Here is a 26,806-nt window from a genome sequence, read left to right on the forward strand (position 1 = left end):
TGATATCCATTCTATAGTAGGGGGACCAGAACTGAACTGCATAATCGAGATGAGGTCTAACTAGTGCTAAGTAAAGTTTGAGGATGATTTCAGCGCTCCTATTGCTTACGCTCCTTGAGATGAAACCAAGTACTCTGTTTGCCCGATTTTTAGCCTGAATGCATTAAGCCCTAGGACGGAGGTCAGCGCTCACTAGGACTCCTAAGTCTCTCTCACGCCCAGACCTACTTAGAGGAGTGCCATTTAAGGAGTAATTGTGTGAGGGGTTATTCCTACCTACACTCAGAATGCTACACTTCCCGACATTGAATTCCATCTGCCACTTCCCCGCCTAATCATATAGTCTGTCAAGCTCATCCTGGAGAACGGTAGCGTCCCTGTCTGATTTTATTACTCTACCGATCTTGGTATCATCTGCGAACTTGCTGACATCACTACTAATTCCTGTGTCCAAGTCATTGATGTAAATAATAAAGAGCAGAGGACCCAGCACCGACCCTTGTGGGACGCCACTCGTAACACTGCCCCATTCAGATTTTTTACCATTGATTTGCACTCTCTGCTTCCTACCACTAAGCCACGCCCTGATCCAGTTCAAAACTTTCCCATCTATGCCGTGAGCCTGTAATTTTAGTAATAGCCAGTGATGGGGAACTTTGTCGAACGCTTTACTGAAATCTAGATACAATATGTCGTAATTTTTTATCTCGGTCAACCGCCTCGATTACTTTAGTGTAGAAGGACAACAGGTTAGTAAGGCAAAACCTACCCTTTGTGAATCCATGCTGTGAATCATGAATTAAACTATGATTTTCTAGATGGTCCCGAATGCTCCCGGCTATAATTGACTCCAACATCTTTCCTACAAGCGATGTTAAGCTAATTGGGCGATAATTTGAGGTGGCTGACTTGTCTCCCTTTTTTAAAATCGGCGTCACATTAGCTACTTTCCATTGATTGGGCACATACCCAGAATTTACCGACATCTTAAAGATATCGGTAAGCGGGCCACTGAGGACCTCCTTGCACTCTTTCAGCACCCTTGGGAATACTTCGTCTGGGCCCGGCGATTTATTTTTCTTCAACCTACTAATCTCATCCTGGACTACTTGCCTAGTGATGATCACATCCCTCAACTTGTCGTTCCCTTCGCCCTCATATACCTGAACTCTCTCCGGAATGGTTGTTAGATTTTCCTGCGTGAAAACTGAGAGGAAATAGTCATTCATCATTTGGCTCATATCTTCTCCATTCTCAACGAGTTCACCTGTGTTAGTTTTCAACGGTCCAATTTTGTCCCTTCTTTTCGTTCTGTACAATTTGAAGAAGCCCTTGGGATCGCTCTACCCTACCCATCTCATAATTTCATTTTGCTAGGCGGGTGTTCCTCTTCACCGACCTGGTTAGCTCAACATACCTACCCCTGAGGTGGGTTTTTCCGTTCTTTATTTTCCTATAAATTCCTCTCTTTAAGCCTATCTCATGCTTGAGTCTGCGGGTCATCCATTTGGGGTCGTTATTTTCCTTCCTACGTGCTTGGTAAGGGATATGCTGTCTCTGACCCTCTGCAATTACTCTAACTAAATTATTGTAGGTCATTTCTACATGATTCCCCTGTCTTTCCGGCTCCAGCCCTGAGATCTGGCCCTCATCCAGCCCTAAGGCTCCCCAATTTACCTCCTCAAGGTGTCTTCTGAGCCCCTCATAATCAGCTCTTCTAAAGTCAGGCACCATCACAGGGTTGAGTTCATGGGTCACCGCCCAGTCTAATTTAAACCTAATTTCCTTGTGATCACTGCCACCTAATTCTCCCCCAACATCTAGCTCACTGATCATATTCTCGTTGTTAGTCAGGACTAAGTCTAAAATGTTATTTCCTCTGGTGGGCTCAGTCACTGCCTGCTTGAGAAAATTATCATGTATTACTTTCAGAAAATCCTCAGATTCTAGATCACCCACCACGCCTTCCCGATCTATGTTCCTATAGTTAAAATCCCCCATTATGCAGACATTTTTGCTCCTGCTCGCCCTGCCTACCTCTTGCAGTAATATATCAGTGTCCTGCCTGCTGAGGTTGGATGGCCGGTAAAGAACCCCTAGAATTAGTTTGTCTTTCCCTTTGTGGACGTCCACCCAAACTGATTCTGAGTCGCCATTTGTTTGAACAGAGTTGTTAGCGGAATATTTAAGTGTGTCTTTAACATAAAGTGCCACCCCCCCTCCCCTTCTTCCCTTTCTATCTTTGTGAAACATCTGATAACCATCTATTTCATACTCCGACATGAAGTTTTTGTTTACAGTATCCACCCATGTTTCCGTGATAGCTATAATGTCGAATTTCTCGACACATGCTTTCCCCTTCAGTAGATCTATCTTGTTCCTGAGACTCCTACTGTTGGTGTAATAAGCCGTTAGCCCATCCTTTCTTACATCCTTTCGATTACTCCTGCGCCCCCTAGTCCCAGTCTGCGATACATAGCCACTGATGACAGGCCCTCCCCCCTTGCCTACTTTAAAAAATCTAAGTGCCGTGATGTATGACTCTTGCTTGGCCCATGCTGCCGTAGTAGTAATAGTAGTAGTAGTAGTAGTGGTAGTAGTAGTAGTAGTAGTAGTAGTAGTAGTAGTAGTAGTAGTAGTAGTAGTAGTAGCCTTCCTGTACGTGAAAACTGGGTATGAGTCGTGACTATTGACATGCATCAATTGTCCATTAAATGAAAGGTTTCGAAGGGCATGGAAGGGATCACACACAGTCTTTGTTGTTGATGATCGACTTCTCTATCGCTCTCGGCCATCACTCGCGTCCAACTTCAAAGAGAGAGAAAAAGAGAGAGGGAGAGAGGAAACCAGTCATTGCCGTGTGATCTTTTGTTTGGGTCCGTGAAAGGATGTGACGCAACCATGATTGTCTTACGAGGAATCCGTTGTTATTAAACGTAGCGTATCTGGGTGACTGCCTTTCTTTATTTTCCTTCCTTTGTTTGTTCTAATTATCTGTACATACGTGGTAAGTACGCAGATATAATAATTCAGAGTTTTGTAATTGGGTATGTATAGTTCTTCTTCTTCTTCTTCTTCTTTTTTCTTCTTCTTCTTCTTCTTCTTCTTCTTCATCTTCTTCTTTTTCTTCTTCTTCTTCTTCGTCGTCGTCGTCGTCTTTTTCTTCTTTTTCTTCTCCTTTTTCTTCTTCTCCTTCTTTTTCTTCTTCTTCTACTTCTTCTACTTCTTCTTTTTATTATTATTATTATTATTATTATTATTATTATTATTATTATTATTATTATTATTATTATTATTATTATTATTATTATTATTATTATTATTATTATTCTTTTACATGACTCCTACGTTTTACAAGACTACTTACAAGATATATTTTACTTCATGTTTTATTTATCCATTGCCTACGTATATCTCCTTCAGCTTATGATTTCCTTTCAGTCCTCATTATCATCTATATCTGTCAGGTGAAGATGATTGATAATATTGGCTTGGTGTGTTATTAAAGGTGATGTTTATAATTTTCACGCGCTAATGGTGATTTTCTTCTGCCCACAGGTGAGTGAGGGTCGCGGCTGAGTGAATGCGTGTGTGTCGGTGGGCGGCTGTCAGGTAAGGTAAGGTGTGTTTGATTAGATGGACAGGTGCAGGAATGGCTGGGAAAGCACATTTGGCCCTTACACCTGTGCTCGAGGACACACACACACACAAACACATATACACAAACCTATAGGTATATCATCATAGAAATATCCTCGTTGCATTCATCGAGACAAACTTCTGAATCACTGCTATTGTTTTCGAGGGCCTAAACTTCCATATTCTTACACATATCGGGCTGCCGTTGCGACCATTTCCCAAGGCCACAGAGAAGATGAACCGGGTTTTCATGGGTGATTTGATTAGGGCCATAATTTTCAAACGTATCGGCTCCCATTTTACGACTATTTTCCAAGGCCACAGAGAAGATCACCCGGGTTTTCTTTGCTGGTTTTCCCGTTCAAGATGTAGAGACAGTGTAAAACTATCACTACAGCATCACAAAACAGTCCGTGAAAATACTAACAACTCCAACGAGAGGCTTTTCAAACAGGCAAAGTGAGGCCAAGTGTTCCAAGGCCACAGAGAAGACACCGGGATTTCTTTGCTGGTTTTCCCGTTCAAGGTGTAGAGGACGTGTAAAACTATCACTGTAGCATCACAAAACAGTCATTGAGAATATCAGCAACTTCCACGAGAGGCTTTTCAAACAGGCAAAGTGAGGTCAAGTGTTCCAAGGCCACAGAGAAGACACCGGGATTTCTTTGCTGGTTTTCCCGTTCAAGGTGTAGAGGACGTGTAAAACTATCACTGTAGCATCACAAAACAGTCATTGAGAATATTAGCAACTTCCACGAGAGGCTTTTCAAACAGGCAAAGTGAGGCTAAGTGTTCCAAGGCCACAGATTAGGTTACCCGGGTTTTCTTTGCTTGTTTTCCCGTTCAAGAGGTAGAGGCAGTGTAAAACTATCAATATAGCATCACAAAACAGTTCATGAAAATCCCCGCAACTTCCACGACAGGCTTTTCAAACTAGCGAACTGAGGTGTTGATTCGTTAAAGATACGGGCTTTAGAACCTATTGGGCATTAGTATCACGCATTCTGGCGGCGATGAGGTTTACAGGAAGGGAAGAGAGGAAAGGAAGAGAGCAGATGTCACACAGGCGGTGCTAATGAACCTCCGCGCGCCACCCGCCGGGACCCACATGGACAGTGTATCCCACGAGGCGACCAGACGAACAGGAGGAGAGGAGGCAGCGGGTGGCACTTCCTGGGTGTGGTAGCGGCAGCCGGCGACACCCAACACTTTCTCGCCCCCACACTCGTCTTAGGAGGGGGGTGGAGAGTCAGAAACCGCCGGCACGCGTCCTGCTTCCTTCCCTCTTCCTGCCTCACGCCTCTAGAGCTCAGCAGACACGCGAAGCTCCTCATCTCCGTGTTTCTGAGGTCGGTACTGTCAGACGCTTTCACCCCTCACATCAACAATTTCCAAAGGCCGACAAGGAGGTCAATCGGGTTCTAATGAGTGTTTCTTTAGGTTCACGGCACAGAAGAAGGGTCAGACTACCAGAAAGGTCATAAAAATATCCCTGGAAATGCCCCAAAACTTCTACGAAAGCCCGCCGCCCAAGCACACATATTTGACAAGGCTTTCGTAGGAGTTGTGGGAGGAATTTCCAGGGGTACTTTTATGGCCCTTGTGGTAGGTAGTTTGACCCTTCTTCTGTACCGTGAACCTAAAAACATTCATTAAAACCCGATTGATCTCCTCTTTGGCCTTTGGAAATAGTTGATGTGAGAGGTGGAAACATCTAAGAAAACCGACCTTTAATCTTCCCAATATACTCAGCACGCTTAGAACTTGTGGCGTGCTGTCCAGGCTTAGCTACGAGGAATGTGTCCCCCTCATGCAAAGAGTCAGCCACGGGGAATGTTTGCCTGGATTCCACCTACACTGCGGAACTCTGCACCACTCTAGGTCTGACCTCTGATATTAGGTCATGTACGTGTTGAAGGTAGCAGCGGGGATCATGTTTCTTATTGGTCCCTCTAAGCGAGAAAAATGAGAAAAAATCATCACTCACACAAAACATTTCATGATATATATTAAAGCATTTGTGATCAGTTTATGTATCATTTATTTTGGGGGGTTTAAATTATGGCACAAATTTGGCCCGTCGCTGCTACACGGTAAAGCCACAAATTTGGCCCGTCGCTGCTACACGGTAAAGCCACAAATTTGCCCCGTCGCTGCTACACGGTAAAGCCACAAATTTGCCCCGTCGCTGCTACACGGTAAAGCCACAAATTTGCCCCGTCGCTGCTACACGGTAAAGCCACAAATTTGCCCCGTCGCTGCTACACGGTAAAGCCACAAATTTGCCCCGTCGCTGCTACACGGTAAAGCCACAACCGTGCCCCGTCGCTGCTACACGGTAAAGCCACAAATTTGGCCCGTCGCTGCTACACGGTAAAGCCACAAATTTGGCCCGTCGCTGCTACACGGTAAAGCCACAAATTTGGCCCGTCGCTGCTACACGGTAAAGCCACAAATTTGGCCCGTTGCTGCTACACGGTAAAGCCACAAATTTGGCCCGTCGCTGCTACACGGTAAAGCCACAAATTTGGCCCGCCGCTGCTACACGGTAAAGCCACAAATTTGGCCCGTTGCTGCTACACGGTAAAGCCACAAATTTTCCCGTCGCTGCTACACGGTAAAGCCACAAATTTGGCCCGTCGCTGCTACACGGTAAAGCCACAAATTTGGCCCGTCGCTGCTACACGGTAAAGCCACAAATTTGGCCCGTCGCTGCTACACGGTAAAGCCACAAATTTGGCCCGTTGCTGCTACACGGTAAAGCCACAAATTTGCCCCGTCGCTGCTACACGGTAAAGCCACAAATTTGGCCCGTTGCTGCTACACGGTAAAGCCACAAATTTGCCCCGTCGCTGCTACACGGTAAAGCCACAAATTTGGCCCGTTGCTGCTACCGGGTTATGTGACGCGTCCGTGCCTGAGGGATAGAATACAGGCTGCAACAATAACAACAATGAGGATGATAACAGTAGTAATAAGTAGTGTTAGAATAAGGAAGTGAAGAACAAGATGAAGATGGCTGATAAAGAAGTAAAAATAGAAAAAAAAATAGAAAAAAAAGATGACGAAGAAGAACAAGAACAAGATGATGATGAATAAGAAAAAAGGTGAGAAAATATGAAGAAAAAAGAGAAAGAAGAAGGAAAAGCAATAAAACAAGAAGAACAAGAACAAGATGATGATGAAGAAGAAACAAAGGTGAAAAATATATGAAGAAAAAAGAGAAAGAAGAAGGAAAAGAGATAAAACAAGAAGAACAAGAACAAGAAAAAGAATGAAGAAAACGAAAACGAAAAAAAAAAAAGAAAAGAACAATATCAACACCAACAACAAATGAACACAAAATCACAAGCTATTTCTTTCCTGTTCTTCTGAAATCGGAAAATAAGTCAACATGTGAGAGAGAGAGAGAGAGAGAGAGAGAGAGAGAGAGAGAGAGAGAGAGAGAGAGAGAGAGAGAGAGCAACAAGTGGCGGCTTTCTCAGTAGCGCCAACCCTTGCGTTATACTCACCATTCACTATACGAAGCTACATTTAACTGCTTTCATTTCTGCAAACGTATACGAGTCACTGGTTATCTTAGGATGCTCTTATCTGCTCACCGGATGGATGGAAGGATGGGAAGGCGTGTGTGTCAAAGGCAGTGTTATAATGAGGATAAAAAAAGAAGATATGAAAGAGTAGGGAAGGGAAGCGATATCACAATGCTTTGACGTACTTCTTAATAGGTCACGCGTCCGCTGCCTTGAATTCTGGAGGCAAGGTTTGACCCCGTTGAGGTTTGAAGGTTGGAGTCTATGAGTTTTGTTATATAGGAGGTGAAGTGATTGCTTGTGTCCTTGTTGACTGCTGAGGTGGATGATAGAAGTTGATGGCTATAATAGTATACTTATGTTGGAATTGGTAGAGGTTAGTAAAGCTTCTACGTCGATGAAGAAAGGAAGAAAGAAAAGGTTGAGGGAATGAAAAATAAATAATGTCGACTGTTGAGGTGGATGGTAGAACTTGGTGGCTAATAGTAAGTACCTTGGCGTTGGTAGAGGTTAGTGAATATCTCTTCTGCATTGATAAAGAAAGGAAGAAGGAAAAAAAAAAGTTGAAGGAATGAAAGATGAATGAAGAAAGAAAGAAGGAAAAGAGGTAGAAAAAGTTACAGGCAAGAATGAAAGAAAAAAAATAGACGAACAAAGAAATACAAAAGAAAACAAGAAAGAATAGAGACAAAAAAAAAGAAAAGAGAGAAAGAAAAGGTCACACGCAACTAATAGAAACAAACTAACAAAGAAAGAAGGCGAAGAAAAAGAGAAAGGAAGCAAAAGAAAGAAAGAAGAAAAGGAAACCAACCAACAAAGAAGCCAAAGAAAGAAAGAAAGAGAGAAAGAAAGAAAGCAGCAAATAATTATAATGAGTTCGTGAAATCCACAACAAAGGACCGTTTTTCTCTACCCGCTTTTAAAACAATTATACCATTTGCTTGACTCTTTGTCTTGAGAAGTATTAATATAAACGGTATTGTAATGGACCCCCCGACCCTTCCCCTACCCCCCTCCCTTCTCCTGTTCCCCTCCCCTTCCTTACCCTGCACCCCCCGACCCTTCCCCTACCCCCTCCCTTCTCCTGTTCCCCTCCTCTCTCCTCCTCCTCCTCCCCTTCCTTACCCCGCACCCCGCGACCCTTCCCCTACCCCCTCCCTTCTCCTGTTCCCCTCCTCTCTCATCCTCCTCCTCCCCTTCCTTACCCCGCACTCCCTGACCCTTCCCTACCCTCCCCCCCTTCTCCTGTTCCCCTCCTTTCTCCTCCTCCTCCTCCTCCCCTTCCTTATACCCCGCACCCCCGACCCTCCCTACCCTCCCCCCTTCTCCTGTTCCCTTCCTCTCATCCTCCTCCTCCCCTTCCTTACCCCTGCACCCCTGACCCTTCCCTACCTCCCCCCTCTCTCCTTGTTCCCATCTTCTCTCCTCCTCCCATTCCTTACCCCGCTTGACAGTCACACGTGTAAGCTCCTCCTCATCCTCCTCATCCTCATCATCATCATCTTTGCTCGCTTCTTCACCTCATCACACCTCTTGCAGCCTCGAGGGGATCATTTTCGACATGAGCCCTTCCACCACCGTCCCGCTCCCTCCCGTTCCTCTCTTCTCTCCTTCCCCTCCCTTCGCTTCCCTACGCCCGTTTCTCCCGTTGGCTCGGAGTGTCCAAGAGTGTCAAGCCTGTATTTTTAAAAGTATCGCCGCCTCAGTTCACCTATTTGAAAAGCCTCTCGTAGAAGTTACTGGAATTTTCATGGACTGTTTTTCGTTTCGACAGCAGGAAAATGCACCCAGAAAATAATAATAATGTCAATTTTTCAAAACCATGAACCCCCGACTGTATTGGCTCCTTTCCCTTGCCACTTGCCCATCTTCAAGTCGCTGCAAAGGTCAGTATTTAGTGTAAAACGACCCCCACCCACCCACACACACACACACACACACACACACACACACATTTTACAGCTCTGGTACGCCTCTGTATTGGTAGTTTTTTTTACAGGCTTTTTACATTGCTTGCGTGCTTGTTGACTGCTGAGGTGGATGATAGAAGTCGATTGCTATAATAGTATTCTTATGTAGGCATTAGTAGAACTTAGTAAAGCTTCTTCGTCGATAAAGAAAGGAAGAAAAAAAAAGTTGAAGGAATGAAAAATGAATAATGTTGAATGTTGAGGTAGATGGTAGAACTAGGTGGCTAATAGTAAGTACCTTGGCGTTGGTAGAGATTAGTGAATATCTCCTGCATTGATAAAGAAAGGCAGAAGGAAAAAAAGTTGAAGGAATGAAAAATGAATAATGTCGACTGTTGAGGTGGATGGTAGAACTTGGTGGCTAATAGTAAGTACCTTGGCGTTGTTAGAGGTTAGTGAATATCTCTTCTGCATTGATAAAGAAAGGAAGAAGGGAAAAAACAAACACTTATGAAAACCCGGACAATCTTCTCTGTGGCCCTTGGAAACAGTAGTAATAGGAGCCCGATACGTTTAAGAATATAGACTTGAGCGTTGAAAGCGGTCTGTCTGTCTGTCTGTCGGCCGGGGAAGCTTTTTGAAGTGACGGATACTCTCCCACGCTACTGAGATAATGAAACGTTGAATAGAACAGCGTTGATTTCTTTCCGTCCGGCGCTGGCTACCTTTATAAGTATATTTAAATGGAGAGACTGTAAAAGATAAGGTTGGGAAAATACGTCTTAGCTGTATGTAACCTCGGCGCTCATCTCCGCATTGTGCGTCAGTCATTGTTTTCCGTCCGGCACTGGCAATGTTTATATCGTTCGTATATATTTAGAGATTGTGAAATGTAAAGTTGGGTGCATACGGCATAGCTGCGCGTGGCCTCGGTGTTTATCTCTGTCGCACTGCCCTTTGAGCCTATGGTGATACCTGGTTTTCATATAAATCGAAGAAGTAAAAGAGAAAAAAATAATGATAATAATAATAATATCTATATACAACAAATGAAATGACATACTATTTTTTTATTGTTTATTTGTATTATTGTATTTATTTATTTATTTATTTATTTTGCCTTAAATATAGATACAGAGTTACGTGTGTGTATGTGTGTGTGTGTGTGTGTGGCTTTGTCCTTTGGTGTGTGGCGCGGCGACTTTCATGTTTTATCTGGTTATCGATTGATCTCTTTACCTATCTGGCCGCGTGTGTCTCTGCCTGCCTGCCTGTGTGTGTGTGTGTGTGTGTGTGTGTGTGTGTTCCTCTGTCTCTCTGTCTGTCTGTCTATCCGTCCGTTTTTTTACCGGATTCTCGACGGCCCGTACCTGTAACTCGTGCTTCTAAGGGACAAATGGGTTGCGTCAGCCTGCAGTGCATTCCTGCGAGCGTGAACGGCGCCCTGACGTAGCGTAGCGGGATTGCCCAAATGTTTTTCCTAATCTGAGTTTCCGTCCTCTGATTCTTTGTCGCAATTCTCGTCATCGTTGTGGTAGTGCTAATGATAATAGTATATAGGGTTTTTCTTTCTTTTGTTTTTTTTTCAGTAAAGGAAGCAGCTTAAGGGCAAACAAAATAATAATCATGAGAAAAAAATCCGCTAATCACTGCCCCTATAAAAATGCGTTCAGAAGAGTGGCCAAAACAGAGGTCAGTTTCGGAAGAAGAGCTGTCTCGATACTCTCTTCTTGAGGAAATACAGTAGTAGTAGTAGTAGTAGCAGCACCAGTAGCAGTAGTAGTAGTAGTAGTAGTTTCTTTGAGGGAAAGTAGTGATGCAACAAAGCATTCAAAGTACCAACACAGAAGCAGCCGCCGCATCCTCCGCGGCAAGGCAAGCAGCAGGCATTCAGATCGCTTTGGTTGGCCTCAGATAAATTTTGACTCAGTCCTTTTTTTCTTGGCGATTCATCATAAAGGAAATTTATAAGAAGACTCTGAGGGTTTCGGTGATGTGACCGTCGAGGGTGTGGCCAGGCGGGGCGGCGGTGGTGTGGCGGCGGCTCGCCAGCCAGACTCCCGCTGCCACACCACCTGAGGTCAGGTGCCGTGCCACCTGCTGTCGTCTGGAGAGCACTCTCCAAGCCGCCTTCTCCTCCCCGGCGGCTGCTGCTCCTCCCCGGAGGCTGTGTGCAGCGGGCATGTCGCCGGTCAGCAGCCGCTGTGCCCGGGCTCATACCGATGTGCTGAGTCGCCTCGCAGTGTGTGCAAGGCGGCAAAAGTGAGATGTTCATATTGCAATTTTGTTTTTTGAGAAGTCCTGCACACCCTGATGCAACAACTGATATCAGTAAGGCATGACCGGGAGATACTCTTGTATCTACATCGTTAGGAGCCGCAAAAAGACACAAGTGCAAGCCTGAGCTGCTTATCGCCGTAGATAGTGTGGATTGTCACTGCGAGGTGGTGGCAACAGGCAGGCTGGGAATGAGAATGGCTGGCGAGGGTGGCAGGAGTGGTGTGGGTGGCGACCCCTGGCAGCCGGGTGGCAGACTGGTCACTGGGAAGCTGTTCTGGGAAGCACCTAGTCAGTGAGCCGCCGCCGGTCTTGGTGCAGGGCCGTACCACCTGTCAGACGTGCGGACATAACTTCGCCATGAGAGTGAAACAAGTGTGTTATAGGTTCCCCGTTATTAGGCCGCGTCCGTGTGATGGTGAATGATGGTGCATGTGATGAGCGAGGCGATAGTGGCGGCTCAGGCGCCGTGGTCCCGCGTGTCCACCGCCGCCAGGGTGGTGAACAGACTGCAGTGCAAGTTGCGAGACCTGGTCAAGAAAGGTGTGTACACTACTGTCGTGCTCTCGTGCTGCCGCCGCGTCGCCGACACTGGACGCCGGTGGACGCGGCATCTGACTCACCCTATAGACTAACACTGTAGAGCCGCTGCTTGGTGTTGTGTCGTGTTTTGATGTGACCCGAGAGGGACGACCTGCACGCACCCGTCCTGCCACGCTCGTGATGTCACCTGTGAGGGACGACTTGCACGCACCTGTCCCTCGAGCACCTGTCATTACACCTCGTGACGCTGGCCACGGCCCGCCACGCGCGCTTCATGTTAATCGCGGACCGCAGGAAAAAAGAATTATATATATATATATATATATATATATATATATATATATATATATATATATATATATATATATATATATATATATATATATATATATATATATATATATATATATACGTACATGTATGATTGAATTACGTTTTTCATATATCTTTTATGCCAAAGTCTGAATTTTTATGATCTAAACTTTCCAAGGGTAAACATTGTTATTAAAAATACTACGTTATTAACATTTGCAAATTCAAGAATGCTTATAACTTGTATCAGTTTATGCCTGGTGTGAAGAATTAATCCAAGGTGCAGGGGGTAATGCTTACCCCGCCGAAACTTACACTTTTATCAAGGGGGGAGGCGAGAGGGAGGCTGGCCAACTCTGGGAGGACGAGGGAGGTATGACTCGCGAGGCGACGGGTGGCTGGGAGGCGTCCTGGCGGTGAAAGTGTCGCATTGGAGACTCTCCCTTGAGTCTGCTGGTGCTCACTGCCGCCACCTTCTTAATAAAATGTCAGTGAGCCATCTTCTGGGTGTGACGACCAGCGAGCGGGGAGGCAGACGCAGTGAAGGCCAGCCAGGGGTGACAGATCCGCAGTATTGGGAATGATCTTTGGCCGCCGTCGGGGCACCTGACTTAGATATTTGTCGCGGGGCAGGAAGGGACTTGCGGGATGCTGGGCGGTGGCACTGCTTGCGATCCACTAAAGATAAACACCCACAACGATCGGTTATTTATATTTTTCTCTGCACATCTTTTTGGACACGTAAATGACAGTCTAGTAACCGTACAGTAGTAGTAGTAGGAGTAGGAGTAGGAGTAGTAGTAGTAGTAGTAGTAGTAGTGGTAGTAGTAGTAGTTGTAGTAGTAGTTGTAGTTGGCATTGTTATTGTTATTGTTATTCGTAGTTGCTGTTATCCCTATTTGGTGTCGCTTTGCTCAAACACAATTGCATGTTACTTCCAAATCCATTCCTGATGCTGACCTGTGTAAATATTTGTGTTATCCTTTTCCTTGCCTCTGTGTAAACCTTCTTCTCTCGGCCTTCCTTCGGCCCAGCTGTCAGCCAACCGAGCCTTGCAAGAAATGCGTAGGACGAGGCAGAGGCGGCGCGAGAAGTTCAGCAATGCAACAAAGGGACACTATTATTTCGTCGCCCAAGCACCCACATTTGACAAGGCTTTCGTAGTTGTTGTAGACCTTTCCATGGGTATCTTTTTTAGCCTTCTGGTAGTTTGACCCTTCTTCTGTACCATGAACCAAAAACAACACTCATTAGACACCCGACTGATCTCCTTTTTGGACTTTGGAAATAGTTGATGTGAGAGTCGGTAGCGTCTAAGAAGGCTTTCGTAGGAGTTGTAGGCCTTTCCATGGGTAGCTTTTTGACCCCTCTGGTAGTTTGACCCTTCTTCTGTACCATGAACCAAAAACAACACTCATTATAACCTGACTGATCCCCTTTTTGGATTTTGGAAATAGTTGATGTGTTCTTCTGTACCATGAACCTAAAACAACACTCATTAGACACCCGACTGATCCCCTTTTTGGACTTTGGAAATAGTTGATGTGAGAGTCGGTAGCGTCTAAGAAGGCTTTCGTAGGAGTTGTAGGCCTTTCCATGGGTAGCTTTTTGACCCCTCTGGTAGTTTGACCCTTCTTCTGTACCATGAACCTAAAACAACACTCATTAGACACCCGACTGATCTCCTTTTTGGCCTTTGGAAATGGTTATGTGAGAGGCGAAAGCATCAATACCAACCAAAGTCTCGTCACGTCTCTCACCTTTTCAGCGGATCGTGGGGGGCGGTCCTTGTGTTAACATTCTAAAGAGCAAACACTTTCCATGGAGACTCCGCCGGTGTTTAGGTAGCATAACGGCCCTCTAAAAGAACCACGAATCCAATGGTGTCAGTAAGAAAATCGCAGATGACCTTTTATTTTCTTAGAATTCTTCAACACGTGCCAGTCGATATATGTCGTTGAATACCAACCCAGGCAATTCCATCCATATCCACAAAATATTAACTGCAGGCAGACGCGGGGTCGATGTGATTGATGCCGCTCTGTCCTCGAGTCCACAGTACAACTCGTGCCGCCCGGGTACCCGTGTAAGGTTGGAGACCCGGCAGCGTATTTCCTATCTCTCTAAGGGTATGTGGTCCCCATTGTGAAGACGCTCGGCTGTATCTCCGAAACTAACCATGGGGTGCTCTGGGAAATACTCTCATTGCGATTCCCACTCAAAATTACGTGGTACTCGGAAACCAAACCTAACCTAACCTAACCATGCCTGTTCAGAGAAGGGAAATACGCGGCCCCTCAACAGAGAGCTTACACATATCGGAATGACCTGTGCACCAGAGCTTTAAGCCGGACCCACATTGAGAACCAGGCGACATGAACCACACACAACTAAGCAGGGGTAAAAAACTGTACTCCATTGGTTGAAAATTCAAAGTGAGCACACACATCGGCACTCAGGCCAGTAGAGTGTAGATGGAGGCCTCAGGAAGGTCTCGTATGCTGGCCCATCAAATCATTTTATTATTTTGTCTCTGAAAGGATAATGTCCGACACCTATACACGGAAGTAACGACATCTAGCTCCGCACATATAAATGAAATACTCAAAATCATTCACGCAACTCTTATATTGGGCCCCGCTAATGACAGGAAGCTGTTGGGTCGGACAATATTTACAGGACGAAATAGTGTTGATAAGGTAAAGGTTAAAACGACTGTGCCCGGATGTTAGAGAGCCTAGGCCAGACACTCAGGCTAAGGTGTGCAGATTAGTTAACTCAGGAGAGAGAGAGAGAGAGAGAGAGAGAGAGAGAGAGAGAGAGAGAGAGAGAGAGAGAGAGAGAGAGAGAGATAAAGAGAGATTCATTCTACAACAAACATAATAACAATCACTCATCACGCCTCTCATGTTACTACTCTACGACGGAATAAAGTACAATAATCGGACGCCAGACTCGATGGACGCTGCAAACTGAATAACTGGCGAATGTTTTAAAACCATCTAAATTGCTTCACGTTCTGGTTGGGATCTACGTTCTATTAATTGACAGTACCATGTAGTCTTAGTCTTTCTCATGCGCTAAGTGAAGAACAGTCGTTTGGTAGTGCGGACTAGTTAACGTGAGGTGTAATGCATTTGCTTAGCCGCTCAGGTGCTAGGCTCGCGGAAAAGTCGATGCGCCGTGGCCCCGGGTGAGGGTGTGGGTCCCGAGCGCTGCTTTGATTTATGGCGTTGTTTCGGTCAATAGCACTGAAATCCGCATGAAAGTCAATGAATCCTATTACCGGGAAGGCTTTACACTCCTCAAGGCTGTGTGTGTGTGTGTGTGTGTGTGTGTGTGTGTGGTGTCATAAAGTCAGACCCACATCGAGTTCCGTCTCTGCGCCGTCTCCATAACTGTCTCTCTATAGATTTCTTGCGACAAATCGTATTCCAGCTGATAGACATTTGCTCTCTGACCCATATTCTTAAACATTTGGAGGCCTACACACCCACATTGGATTAGGCTTTCGTAGAGGTTGTGTTAGTAGTATCTCCACGGGTAGTGTTATGAGCCTGGTGATAGCTTGACAAGGCCTCTGCACCATGAACATGAAAAAAAATACTCATGGGAACCCGATTAATCTCCTTTGTGGCCTTCGGAAGTGTATATTGTAAGACCCGAAAACGTTTGAGAACACGGTCCATGTCTCAAACGTTTCACCGTGCACCCACACCCACAAAACTAAAGGCCATATTCTTAAACGGTACCGACTCTCACATCAATTATTTCTACTGATCAAAAAAAAGGTAAAATGCGTTCTCATGAGAGTTTCCTAGAGCTCATGGTACAGCAGCCTTGTCAAACTCCCACCACGGTCAAAAAACTACCCCAGGAAAGGCCCACCACAACTCCTACGAAAGCCATGTCAAATGTGTGAGCTTGGGGGACGACATGTTTGACAATACGGCCCTGGTATACCAAAAGAACGAGTATAGAAGGACTAAGATTGCATGGTACTGTCAGCTAATAAAGCGTAGATCCCAGCCTTGAACGTGAACCAGTGTGAAAGCTTTTAAAACAATCGCCATTTAATGCAGTTCGCAGCGGCCATCGATTCGGCTTACATATTATTCCGAAGTAGAGTAACAAGAAGGGCGTGATGCGGGGATTATGTTGAGGGGGAGAAGGAGAAAGAGGAGCAAGAGGGAGAGCAGAAGCAAGGTGGTGATGAAAAGACGAAAATAGATCAACCAAAATACAATAGAAATGATTACGACACCTACATTAAAAGACAGAGAAGGAAATGAGGACGACGAGGAGGAGAAGGAGGAAAAGAAGGTACAGCAGGAGAAGGAGGAGGAAAAGAAGGTACTATCTATCTATCTATCTATCTATCTACTTATCCGATGCAAAATGTCATGTTGTGAGTAGACAAACCCGGAAGTAGATTAACCTTTAGAGAGAGAGAGAGAGAGAGAGAGAGACTGCATAACAATAGATCTCACACACACACACACACACACACACACACACACACACACACACACACAGAAACACACACACACAAAGACAAGTCACTCATCTATTCACCCTTACATCATCGCCGTTTGTTCGTGAGTGTGAGGTGAGTCGTGAGTCGTGACCCATCCCCAGGTGTTCGGGCTTACACCTGGGCGGGGTGGGGGGAGGGGAGGGGGCTCTGGGGGCAGGTAACGTCCATCTGTCAGTGAGGTCGCTATTGTCAGACGCTTCCGCTTCTCACATCATACATATCCAGAGGCCGAAAAGGAGCTCAGTCGAGTTCTAATGAATGTTCCTTTAGGTTCACGGTACAGAAGAAGGGTTAATCTACCACCAGGGCCATAGAACTACCACTGGAAATGCACAATCGAGTTCTAATGAGGGTTCTTTTAGATTGATGGTTCAGAAAAAGGGTTAAACTATCGCAAAGGTCGTAAAAGTACCCCTGGAAATGCCCAATCGAATTCTAATGAGAGTTCTTTTAGGTAGATGGTACAGAAGAAGGGTTAAACTACTACCACCAGTGCCATAAAACTACCACTGGAAATGCCCAATCGCGTTATAATAAGCGTTCTTCTATGTTCATGGTACAGAAGAAGGGTTAAACCACCACCAGGGTCATAAAACTACCCCTAGAAATGCTCAATCGCGTTATAATGAGTCATATTTTAGGTTCACGGTACAAAAGAAGGATTAATCTACCACCAGGGTTATAAAACTACCACTGGAAATGCTCAATCGCGTTATAATGAGTCATATTTTAGGTTCACGGTACAAAAGAAGGATTAATCTACCACCAGGGTTATAAAACTACCACTGGAAATGCCCAATCGCGTTATAATGAGTCTTCTTTTAGGTTCACGGTACAAAAGAAGGATTAATCTACCACCAGGGTCATAAAACTACCACTGGAAATGCACAATCGAGTTCTAATAAGAGTTCTTTTAGGTTGATGGTACAAAAGAAGGATTAAACTATCACAAGGGTCATAAAACTACCCCTAGAAATGCCCGATCGCGTTCTGATGAGCGTTCTTCTAGGTTCATGGTACAGAAGAAGGGTTAATCCACCACCAGGGTCATAAAACTACCCCTAGAAATGCTCAGTCGCGTTCTAATGAGTCTTATTTTAGGTTCATGGTACAAAAGAAGGAATAAACTATCACCAGTACCATAAAACTACCTCTGGAAATGCACAATCGCGTTCTAATTAGGGTTCTTATAGGTTAATGGTACAAAAGAAGGGTTAAACTACCACCAGGGCCATAAAGCTACCCCTGGAAATGCCCCAAACTCCCACGAATACCCAGTCAAATATGTGTGTGATTGGGCGCCGAAATGTTAAATAAGAATATGAGCTTGGGTAGGTTACATATGAGGGGACGAGGAGGGGATGAGGGGAAGCGGGGGACGGTCGGTAACATGGCAATGGCTAATAAATGGACATATCGCTTTGCTGTTTTTCCCCTCGTGACCTTTACGTGAAGCTCCTGTCGTGAGGGGAGGGGAAGGGTTGGGGGCAACGTTACCATAAGCTCCTGTTGTGAGGGGAGGGATGGGGTCAGCGTTACCATATTGTCGTACTCAAAACATCGCATTTATCAGTTCCAGGGCCCAAAATTGCCGTGCCCACAACAATAACGAGTGTGTATTCAAGTTATCGTTAAAAGCGTTAATTACTAGTGTTTGTTTGCGATAGTTGTGAGTCAGAAACCGGAAAATACGATGTTATGAGTGGCTGAGTACGAGAGTTTGGTAGCGCTGGTTGGGAGCGTGTCCTCGGGAGCAGCGTCCTGGGGGAGGGAAGGGAAAGGGTTGGGGATGTGGTTTAAGGGAAAGGTGGAAAGGGTTCGGGGTTGGGGGGTGTCCTGGGGGGAGGGGGAAAGGGTTGGGAGCGTGGTTTAAGGGGAGGTGAAAAGGGTTCGGGGTTGGGGGGGTGCTGGGGGAAGGGGGAAAGGGTTGAAGGTGGGGCGTGTCTTATGGGGAAGGGGAAAGAGTTGGGAGCGTGGTTTAAGGGGAGGTTGAAAGGGTTGGGGTTTGGGTGGTTTTCTATGGAAGGTGGAAAGGGTTGGGGACGTGTCTAAGGGGGAGGTGGAAAGGGTTGGGGGTTTGATGGTGTCGTGGGGAGAGGGAAAGAGTTGAGGTCGTATCTTTGTGGGGAGGTGGGAAAAGGCTTGGGGGTTGGGGGATGTTTTGAGAGTACAGGGACAGGTTTGGGGACCGGTCTTGGGGGAGGTGGAAAGGGTTGAGGGTTGGGGTCATGTTTAAAGGGGAGATGGAAAGGGTTTTGGGTTGGGGTCGTGTCTAAAGGGGAGGGGGAAAGGGTTGGTGGTTGGGGTCGTGTCTTTAGGTGAGATGGAGAGGGTTGGTGGTTGGGTCGTGTCGTGGGGAGGTGGAAAGGGTTGGTGGTTGGGGTCGTGTCTAAAAGGAAGGTGGAAAGGGTTGGTGGTTGGGTCGTGTCGTGGGGAGGTGGAAAGGGTTGGTGGTTGGGTCGTGTCGTGGGGAGGTGGAAAGGGTTGGTGGCTGGGGTCGTGTCTAAAGGGGAGGTGGAAAGGGTTGGTGGCTGGGGTCGTGTCGTGGGGAGGTGGAAAGGGTTGAGGGTTGGGGTCGTGTCTAAAAGGAAGGTGGAAAGGGTTGGTGGTTGGGTCGTGTCGTGGGGAGGTGGAAAGGGTTGGTGGTTGGGTCGTGTCGTGGGGAGGTGGAAAGGGTTGAGGGTTGGGGTCGTGTCTAAAGGGGAGGGGGAAAGGATTGGTGGTTGGGTCGTGTCGTGGGGAGGTGGAAAGGGTTGGTGGTTGGGTCGTGTCGTGGGGAGGTGGAAAGGGTTGGTGGCTGGGGTCGTGTCGTGGGGAGGTGGAAAGGGTTGGTGGTTGGGGTCGTGTCTAAAGGGGAGGTGGAAAGGGTTGGTGGTTGGGTCGTGTCGTGGGGAGGTGGAAAGGGTTGGTGGTTGGGTCGTGTAGTGGGGAGGGGGGAAGGGTGGGTGGTTGGGGTCGTGGCTGTAGTGGAGAGGAAAATGGTTGGGGGTTGGGGTGTGTGGTGGGGAGGTGGAAAGGGTTGGTGGTTGGGGTCGTGTCTTTAGGTGAGATGGAGAGGGTTGGTGGTGGGGTCGTGTCTAAAGGGGAGGTGGAAAGGGTTGAGGGTTGGGGTCGTGTCTAAAGGGGAGGTGGAAAGGGTTGAGGGTTGGGGTCGTGTCTAAAGGGGAGGTGGAAAGGGTTGGTGGCTGGGGTCGTGTCTAAAGGGGAGGTGGAAAGGGTTGAGGGTTGGGGTCGTGTCTAAAGGGGAGGTGGAAAGGGTTGAGGGTTGGGGTCGTGTCTAAAGGGGAGGTGGAAAGGGTTGGTGGTTGGGTCGTGTCGTGGGGAGGGGGAAAGAATTGGAGGCGTGTCCTGACCCCAATATGTCTGGATTCTGCGTTTCCAAGAGCTGAGTGATTTGGAAAAGGTCACGTCGTTCCCTTTAGTGATAGAGACGTATGTTATTCCTCTGTTTTTTCCCCTGTGATCGTGCCTGAAGCTCCTGTCTTATAAGAGGGGCGAGGGAAGTCGTGTTTCGAGCACCGTGTTAGAAAGCCACGTATAAGACTTTAAAAGGATAGAAAGGAGGGAGAGATCGTGTTTCTTCTTCACTTAATCTACATTTTAAGTTTCCAAGAGCTAAGTGATGGGAAAAACGGTAATTTCTTCCTTTTCTTTGCTTTTTCCCTCGTGACTGTGCCTGAAGCTCCTGTCTTGTTAGGGAGGCGTGGGATGCGTTTCCTAACCCCCTTTTGTCTATATCTCATGTTTCCAAGAGCTAAGTGACGCAAGGAATAGGGTAACTTTCTCTCTTTTTCCCTCATTCTCTGTTTTTCCCTTTGTGATCGTGCCTGAAGCTCCTGTCTTGCAAGGGGGGCGTGGGATGCGTGTCCTAAGCCCCTTTTGTCTATATCCTGTGTTTCCAAGAGCTAAGTGACGCAAGGAATAGGGTAACTTTCTCTCTTTTTCCCTCTTTCTCTGTTTTTCCCTTTGTGATCGTGCCTGAAGCTCCTGTCTTGCAAGAGGAGACGTAAGGAGGCGTGTTCTGAGCCCCCTGTGTCTAGATCCTGTGTTTCCAAGAGCTAGCTGACGCGGGGAAAGGATAACACGATCGCTGCGGTGATAGACAGACATACAGGCGGACGTATCGCATCGCTTCCTTGTTTTTCCCCGCCAGTGACCTTTACCTGAAGCTCCTCTCGTGTCAAGTGGGCGTGTCCTGAGCCGGGTGTGTCTGGATCCCGCGGTTCGGTTTCCAGAAGTCTGAAGGGCGTGAAGGAGAAGAGGGAGGAAGGGGAATAGCCGAGGGAGAGTTATCTGAAAATAGCCTTCCCGCGAGGTCATCCTTTTTCTGTGCTGGGCTTAAAAATTTCATAAACGTTAAGATATTAAAGTTATGGGAAGGTCATTTCGAGGGTGTCTTGACGTCATCCTTCTTCTTGGGGGGGGGGAGAGAGAGAGAGAGAGAGAGAGAGAGAGAGAGAGAGAGAGAGAGAGAGAGAGAGAGAGAGAGAGAGAGAGAGAGAGAATGTCGTGCGTGTGTGTGAGTGCGTTGTTTCTCTCTGCCTGCCTGTGTGTGTGTGTGTGTGTGTGTGTGTGTGTGTGTGTGCGCGCGCTTACCGTCTGCCTTCGTGTGTGTGATTGCGTGTGTTTTAAGTGCGTGCGTGTCTGTCTCTTGGCGTGCGTTTTGAGTGCGTGTGTGTGTGCGTGGGTGTTGTTTTTAAGTCAACCATGCCTCAGGGAATCGATACCAACTATGATGTGACCTTTTGTGTGTGTGTGTGTGTGTGTGTGTGTGTGTGTGTGTGTGTGTGTGTGTGTGTGTGTGTGTCGGGGACAAGTGTTGAAAGCCTGGGGTAATGTGTTCACAGGTGAGACGAGATGGGCTGTAGATAAGCGAATAGGTGCGGGTGTGGGTGGGTGGGTAGGTGGGGGGGGAGGGGATACGTGTGTGTGTGTGTGGGCGTGTGCGGGGGGGCGATGGGGTTACTACGTGTGTGTGTGTGTGTGTGTGTGTGTGTGTGTGTGTGCATGATAATTTTGTTTACACCACCAAATGCGATAACTGTTCCTACCTTACTGAAACACTTCCTCCTCCTCCTCCTCCTCCTCCTCGTCCTCCTCAGCAACAACAATCTCATCATATTAATCATCTTTAGCAGGTTTTTACGACAAATTATCCCAAAGGCCACTAAATTAACTCTCCTCGACTAAAGATCATCATATGCTAACGACGCACTTCACATTCACGTGGTACTTCCAATCAAACAGTTTTCTAAAGCAGTGGTTCTTCAATTTTTTGCGTCCACGCGCCCCCTACGAATGGGTCTTTATCCTCTACGCCCTCTTGCAGATCTGGACAAAATTCCCTTCCAATCTTATCAATCAATGGTACGCCTATGTAGACTATTGAAAACTGAAGTCATTCGTAAATATACCAACTAATAATGGGGAGCAAAACAAATCACCAAGTAATCCAAGGTACATTAGGGCAAAAAGTTATTCATGGCTGTTAATACTCTTCATTCGTACCGAGAAATATAGTTAGATAAGCAACAAAAAAATTTCCCATCCAAAAACCGAAGACACACTCGGACAAAACTTTATTCCTGACTCCTAGTAATCCCATCCTGCCAAGAAATTATAGGGAGATTACGAGCAAAAATTTCCCCATCCAGAATCCCAAGACACACTCGGACAAAACTTTATTCCTGACTCCTAGTAATCCCATCCAACCAAGAAATTATAGGGAGATTACGAGCAAAATTTTCCCCATCCAGAAATGCAATGCACACTAGGAAAGCATAAGTACGTACGTCAGCATGTGAGGCAGTTGTTAGTGTGTGTTCAGCAACGCGGAGGTTCTCAGAAAGACGCCGTGAGTCAGGGCCGCATGCAGTGACACGCGTATTGTCGCAGCAACATTTACAGTGACAGGGATAACAGCTGCTACTATTACTACTATTACTACTACTACCACCACCACCACCACCACCACCACTACTACTACTACTTCTACTACTACTACTACTACTACTACTACTACTACTACGACTACTACTACTACTACTACTACTACTACTACTACTATTACTACTCACTACTACTACTACTACAACTACTACTACTTCCCGAAATTGACCTCTCTTTTGACCACTCTCCTAAACTCTTTTTATAGGCGCAGTGTTTTGCAGGATTTTTTTCTCATCATTTTCTTCCCTTGAGCTGCTTCCTTTAATGTCAAAACTACTACTACTACTACTACTACTACTACTACTACTACTACTACTACTACTACTACTGCTACTACTACTACTACTATTCCTTCAGCAACAGCAACAAGAAGAGCCAGTCACTAACACATAATTATAAAGGAGCGGAAATGCCTCTGTCGGTCCTCCACCTCACCGCGACGCACGATCTGAGTGCATGAGGCAATACGACGGTCGCTTGACACACTCACTCGACTGCGTCCTCTGAGGGAGTGAAACGCCATCGTAGAGGCGGGACGGGAGGGGCGAGGGGGAGCTATGTTGAGAGAGCAGCTGGGTTGGTATTCTCAGACGCCGCTACCTCTCACGACAACTATTTCCAAAGGCCTAAAAGGAGATTATTCGGGTCCTCATGAGTTATCTTCCACGTTCGCGGTGCAGAAGAAGGGTCATACCACCACCGGGGTCATTAATTAGGGCCGCATTACTGAACATTTCGTTATCCAAGTTCACATATTTGACAAGGCTTTCGTAGAAGTTTGGGGCATTTCCAGGATTAACTTTATGCCCCTGGTGGTAGTTTTATCCTTCTTCTGTACCGTGAACATAAAGAAACACTCATTAGAACCTGATTGACCCCCTCTTTGACCTTTAGAAATACCTGATATGAAAAGCGAAAAATGTCTTAGAATACCGACCAAAAGCACCTCTGAAAACGCCCCAAACTCCTACGAAAGTCCTGTCAAATATGCCTGTGTGTGTGTGTGTGTGTGTGTGTGTGTGTGTGTGTATGCGACGAGGCGTTTAAGAATATGGTCCCATGCAGCAGCTGAGGCGAGGAACAAAGGCCACGCTGTACACGGGTCACGCAAGATGCAAGCCGACAGTCAGGACATATGGTTTTGTGTTACGTCAAGGCGCTCGCTGCTGTGGTGTTGTTCTTCGTGAGGGTCGTTGTCATAGGATGCCGAGGGGGTGAAGGGCGGGGCAGAGAGGGGGAGAGGGAGGGAGGGAGTTCGTGGTAAAATGTATCCACTAAATGTACTTGTTGTTCTTGTTCTTAGCGAGGGTTATAGGAAGCGAAGTAGGAGATAAGAAAGGGCAGAAAGAGTGAGTTCGTGTAACTTCTCCACGTAATCTACATCTTATATTTTCTTGTTAATAGCGAGGGAGACTTGTATATAGGAAACCAAGTAGGAGATCAAGAAGGGCAGTGAGAGAGCCATGTTACTACTGCACCTACTCTCTAAGGGTAGAAAAGAGGGAAAATTCGTGTTACTTCTCCACGTAACCTTCTGACATATTATACTTTCTTGTTATAAGCGTGGGAGGTTGTTGTATAGAGAAAGCCACGTATAAGACTTTAAAAGGATAGAAAGGAGGGAGAGATTGTGTTACTTTTTGACTTAATCTACATTTTAAGAGCAGAAAGGAGGGAGAAATCGTGTCACTCTTTCACGTAATCTACATTCTATATTTTCTTGTTCTAAGCGTGGGAGGTTGTTGTATAGAGAAAACCACGCATAAGACTTTAAAAGGATAGAAAGGAGGGAGAGATTGTGTAACTTCTCCACCTAATCTACACTTTAAGAGCAGAAAGGAGGGAGAAATCGTGTCACTCTTTCACGTAATCTACATTCTATACTTTCTTGTTCTAAGCGCGGGAGGTTGTTGTATGCAGAAAACCACGTATAAAACTTTAAAAGGATAGAAAGGAGGGAGAGATTGTGTAACTTCTTCACCAAATCTACACTATGAGAGCAGAAAGGAGGGAGAAATCGTGACACTCTTTCACGTAATCTACATTCTATATTTTCTTGTTATGAGTGAGGGAAGCTGTCGTTTATAGGAAGCAAAGGAAGAGATAAGAACAGAAAGAAGGGACAGTTCACGTTACTTCTTCACGTCATCCTCACATTATATTTTCCTGTCATTAAGCTGGTAAACGTATACAGGAAGCCAAGCATAGGAAGTAACAAGAAGAGATAGAAGGGAGAGCTCGTTTTAGTGTTCCATGTAATATACGTTTACAAGCTACTGGCATTTTTTTCCTGTGTGTAGGTTATGGAATACGTATGTGCTGACGTGCGTAGCTATATATAGGAAGCAAAGTGATAAGAGATTAGAAAGGGCAGAAAGGAGTGGAGTTCGTGTTAGTTTTCCACATGTATATACGTTAACTAGCTTCCATTCTTTTCCTGTGTGTAGGTTATGAAATACGTATGTGCTGACGTGCGTAGCTATAGGAAGCAAAGTGATAAGAGATTAGAAAGGGCAGAAAGGAGTGGAGTTCGTGTCAGTTTTCCACATGTATATACGTTAACTAGCTGCCATTCTTTTCCTGTGTGTAGGTTATGAAATACGTATGTGCTGTCGTGCGTAGTTATATATAGGAAGCAGAGTGATAAGAGATTAGAAAGGGCAGAAAGGAGTGGAGTTCGTGTTAGTTTTCCACATGTATATACGTTAACTAGCTTCCATTCTTTTCCTGTGTGTAGGTTATGAAATACGTATGTGCTGACGTGCGTAGCTATATATAGGAAGCAAAGTGATAAGAGATTAGAAAGGGCAGAAAGGAGTGGAGTTCGTGTTAGTTTTCCACATGTATATACGTTAACTAGCTTCCATTCTTTTCCTGTGTGTAGGTTATGAAATACGTATGTGCTGTCGTGCGTAGCTATATATAGGAAGCAAAGTGATAAGAGATTAGAAAGGGCAGAAAGGAGTGGAGTTCGTGTTAGTCTTCCACGTCATGTATATGCGTTTACAAGCTACTCCCATTCTTTTCCTGTGTGTAGGTTATGGAATACGTATGTGACAACTTGTTTTAACCCCTTGCTCGTCTTTCTTTTCCCATGCTCACTGCCGGTCAAAGATTCAAGTCCTTACGTATTTAGAAACAGAGGTGGAAAACTTAACGTAGAGAATGAGACACAGGGACAAACATCACACTAATAAAAAAGAAAACAAAGAAGAAAAGATACTAATAAAAAAGCAAAGATAAAAGATACTAATGAAAACCAGTAATACCAATACTAATGCGAATAAGAAGCAAAGATAGAAATATACAGATAGAAGAAGCATCTGTTTGTTAGCGGACTAGGCGACTCAGTGATGATAATGATGATGATAATAATGACCAATGGTGTAGTTAAGAGGCCATAGCAGCAGCCCCAGCCCCTTGCCCCCTTGCATCTGCTGCCCCTTACACTGACCTCGCTCATTGGTTCCCGGCGTTGCAGAAAACTGGAATGCCGTGGAAGTGTGTGTGTGTGTGTGTGTGTGTGTGTGTGTGTGTGTGTGTGTGTGTGTGTGTGTGTGTGTGTGTATTGGGTGGGTTGGGAGGGGAGTCAGTGTGTGTGTGTGTTTGTGGGAGGGCGTTGGGAGATGTCAGTGTGTGTTTATCTGTGTGTGTGTGTGTGTGTGTGTGTGTGTGTGTGTGTGTGTGTGTGTGTGTGGGGTGGGTTGGGAGTGGAGTCAGTGTGTGTGTGTGTTTGTGGGAGGGCGTTGGGAGATGTCAGTGTGTGTTTATCTGTGTGTGTGTGTGTGTGTGTGTGTGTGTGTGTGTGTGTGTGTGTGTGTGTGTGTGAGAAAGAGAGAGAAAGAATTTGATGACGAATGTTTTGAGCTTATACCTGGGATCAACAACGTGACTGTGGGATCTTCAGCCTGAGAACTTACTTATCGAAGCACAGGAGAGAGCGAACGATTCACACAGCGCGGGAAGGGACTGTAGTAGGGAACACAGTGATTCAGTATTATCGTATTAGATTTTATAAGACAGCCCGACTCTCTCTCTATCAGTCTATCTATCTTTCTATCTATCTATCTAGGTATCTATTCTACCTGTCTATCTTTTTATCTTGT

At 45.9% G+C, this 26,806-nt stretch overlaps 1 protein-coding gene across 4 annotated transcripts in view; it reads left to right on the forward strand.

Moving 5' to 3' along the window:
- The window catches only part of LOC126996635 (ankyrin repeat and fibronectin type-III domain-containing protein 1-like), a 366,486-nt gene that overhangs the window by 318,610 nt on the left and 21,070 nt on the right, over positions 1-26,806 (forward strand). Inside the window, exon 1 of one of the 4 annotated variants that reach the window (XM_050857317.1) lies at positions 11,714-11,902. The exons of 2 other annotated variants lie outside the window; for them this stretch is intronic. In XM_050857317.1, coding sequence (XP_050713274.1) covers positions 11,782-11,902 — 121 coding nt within the window. In that variant the 5' untranslated portion in view covers positions 11,714-11,781. Of the gene's footprint in view, positions 1-11,713; positions 11,903-26,806 lie in introns of those variants that run through there. One more of the 4 variants, XM_050857315.1, reaches the window with a different exon arrangement.

The sequence above is a fragment of the Eriocheir sinensis genome, chromosome 10 (assembly GCF_024679095.1).
Source record: "Eriocheir sinensis breed Jianghai 21 chromosome 10, ASM2467909v1, whole genome shotgun sequence".
Taxonomy (NCBI): Eukaryota; Metazoa; Arthropoda; class Malacostraca; order Decapoda; family Varunidae; genus Eriocheir; species Eriocheir sinensis.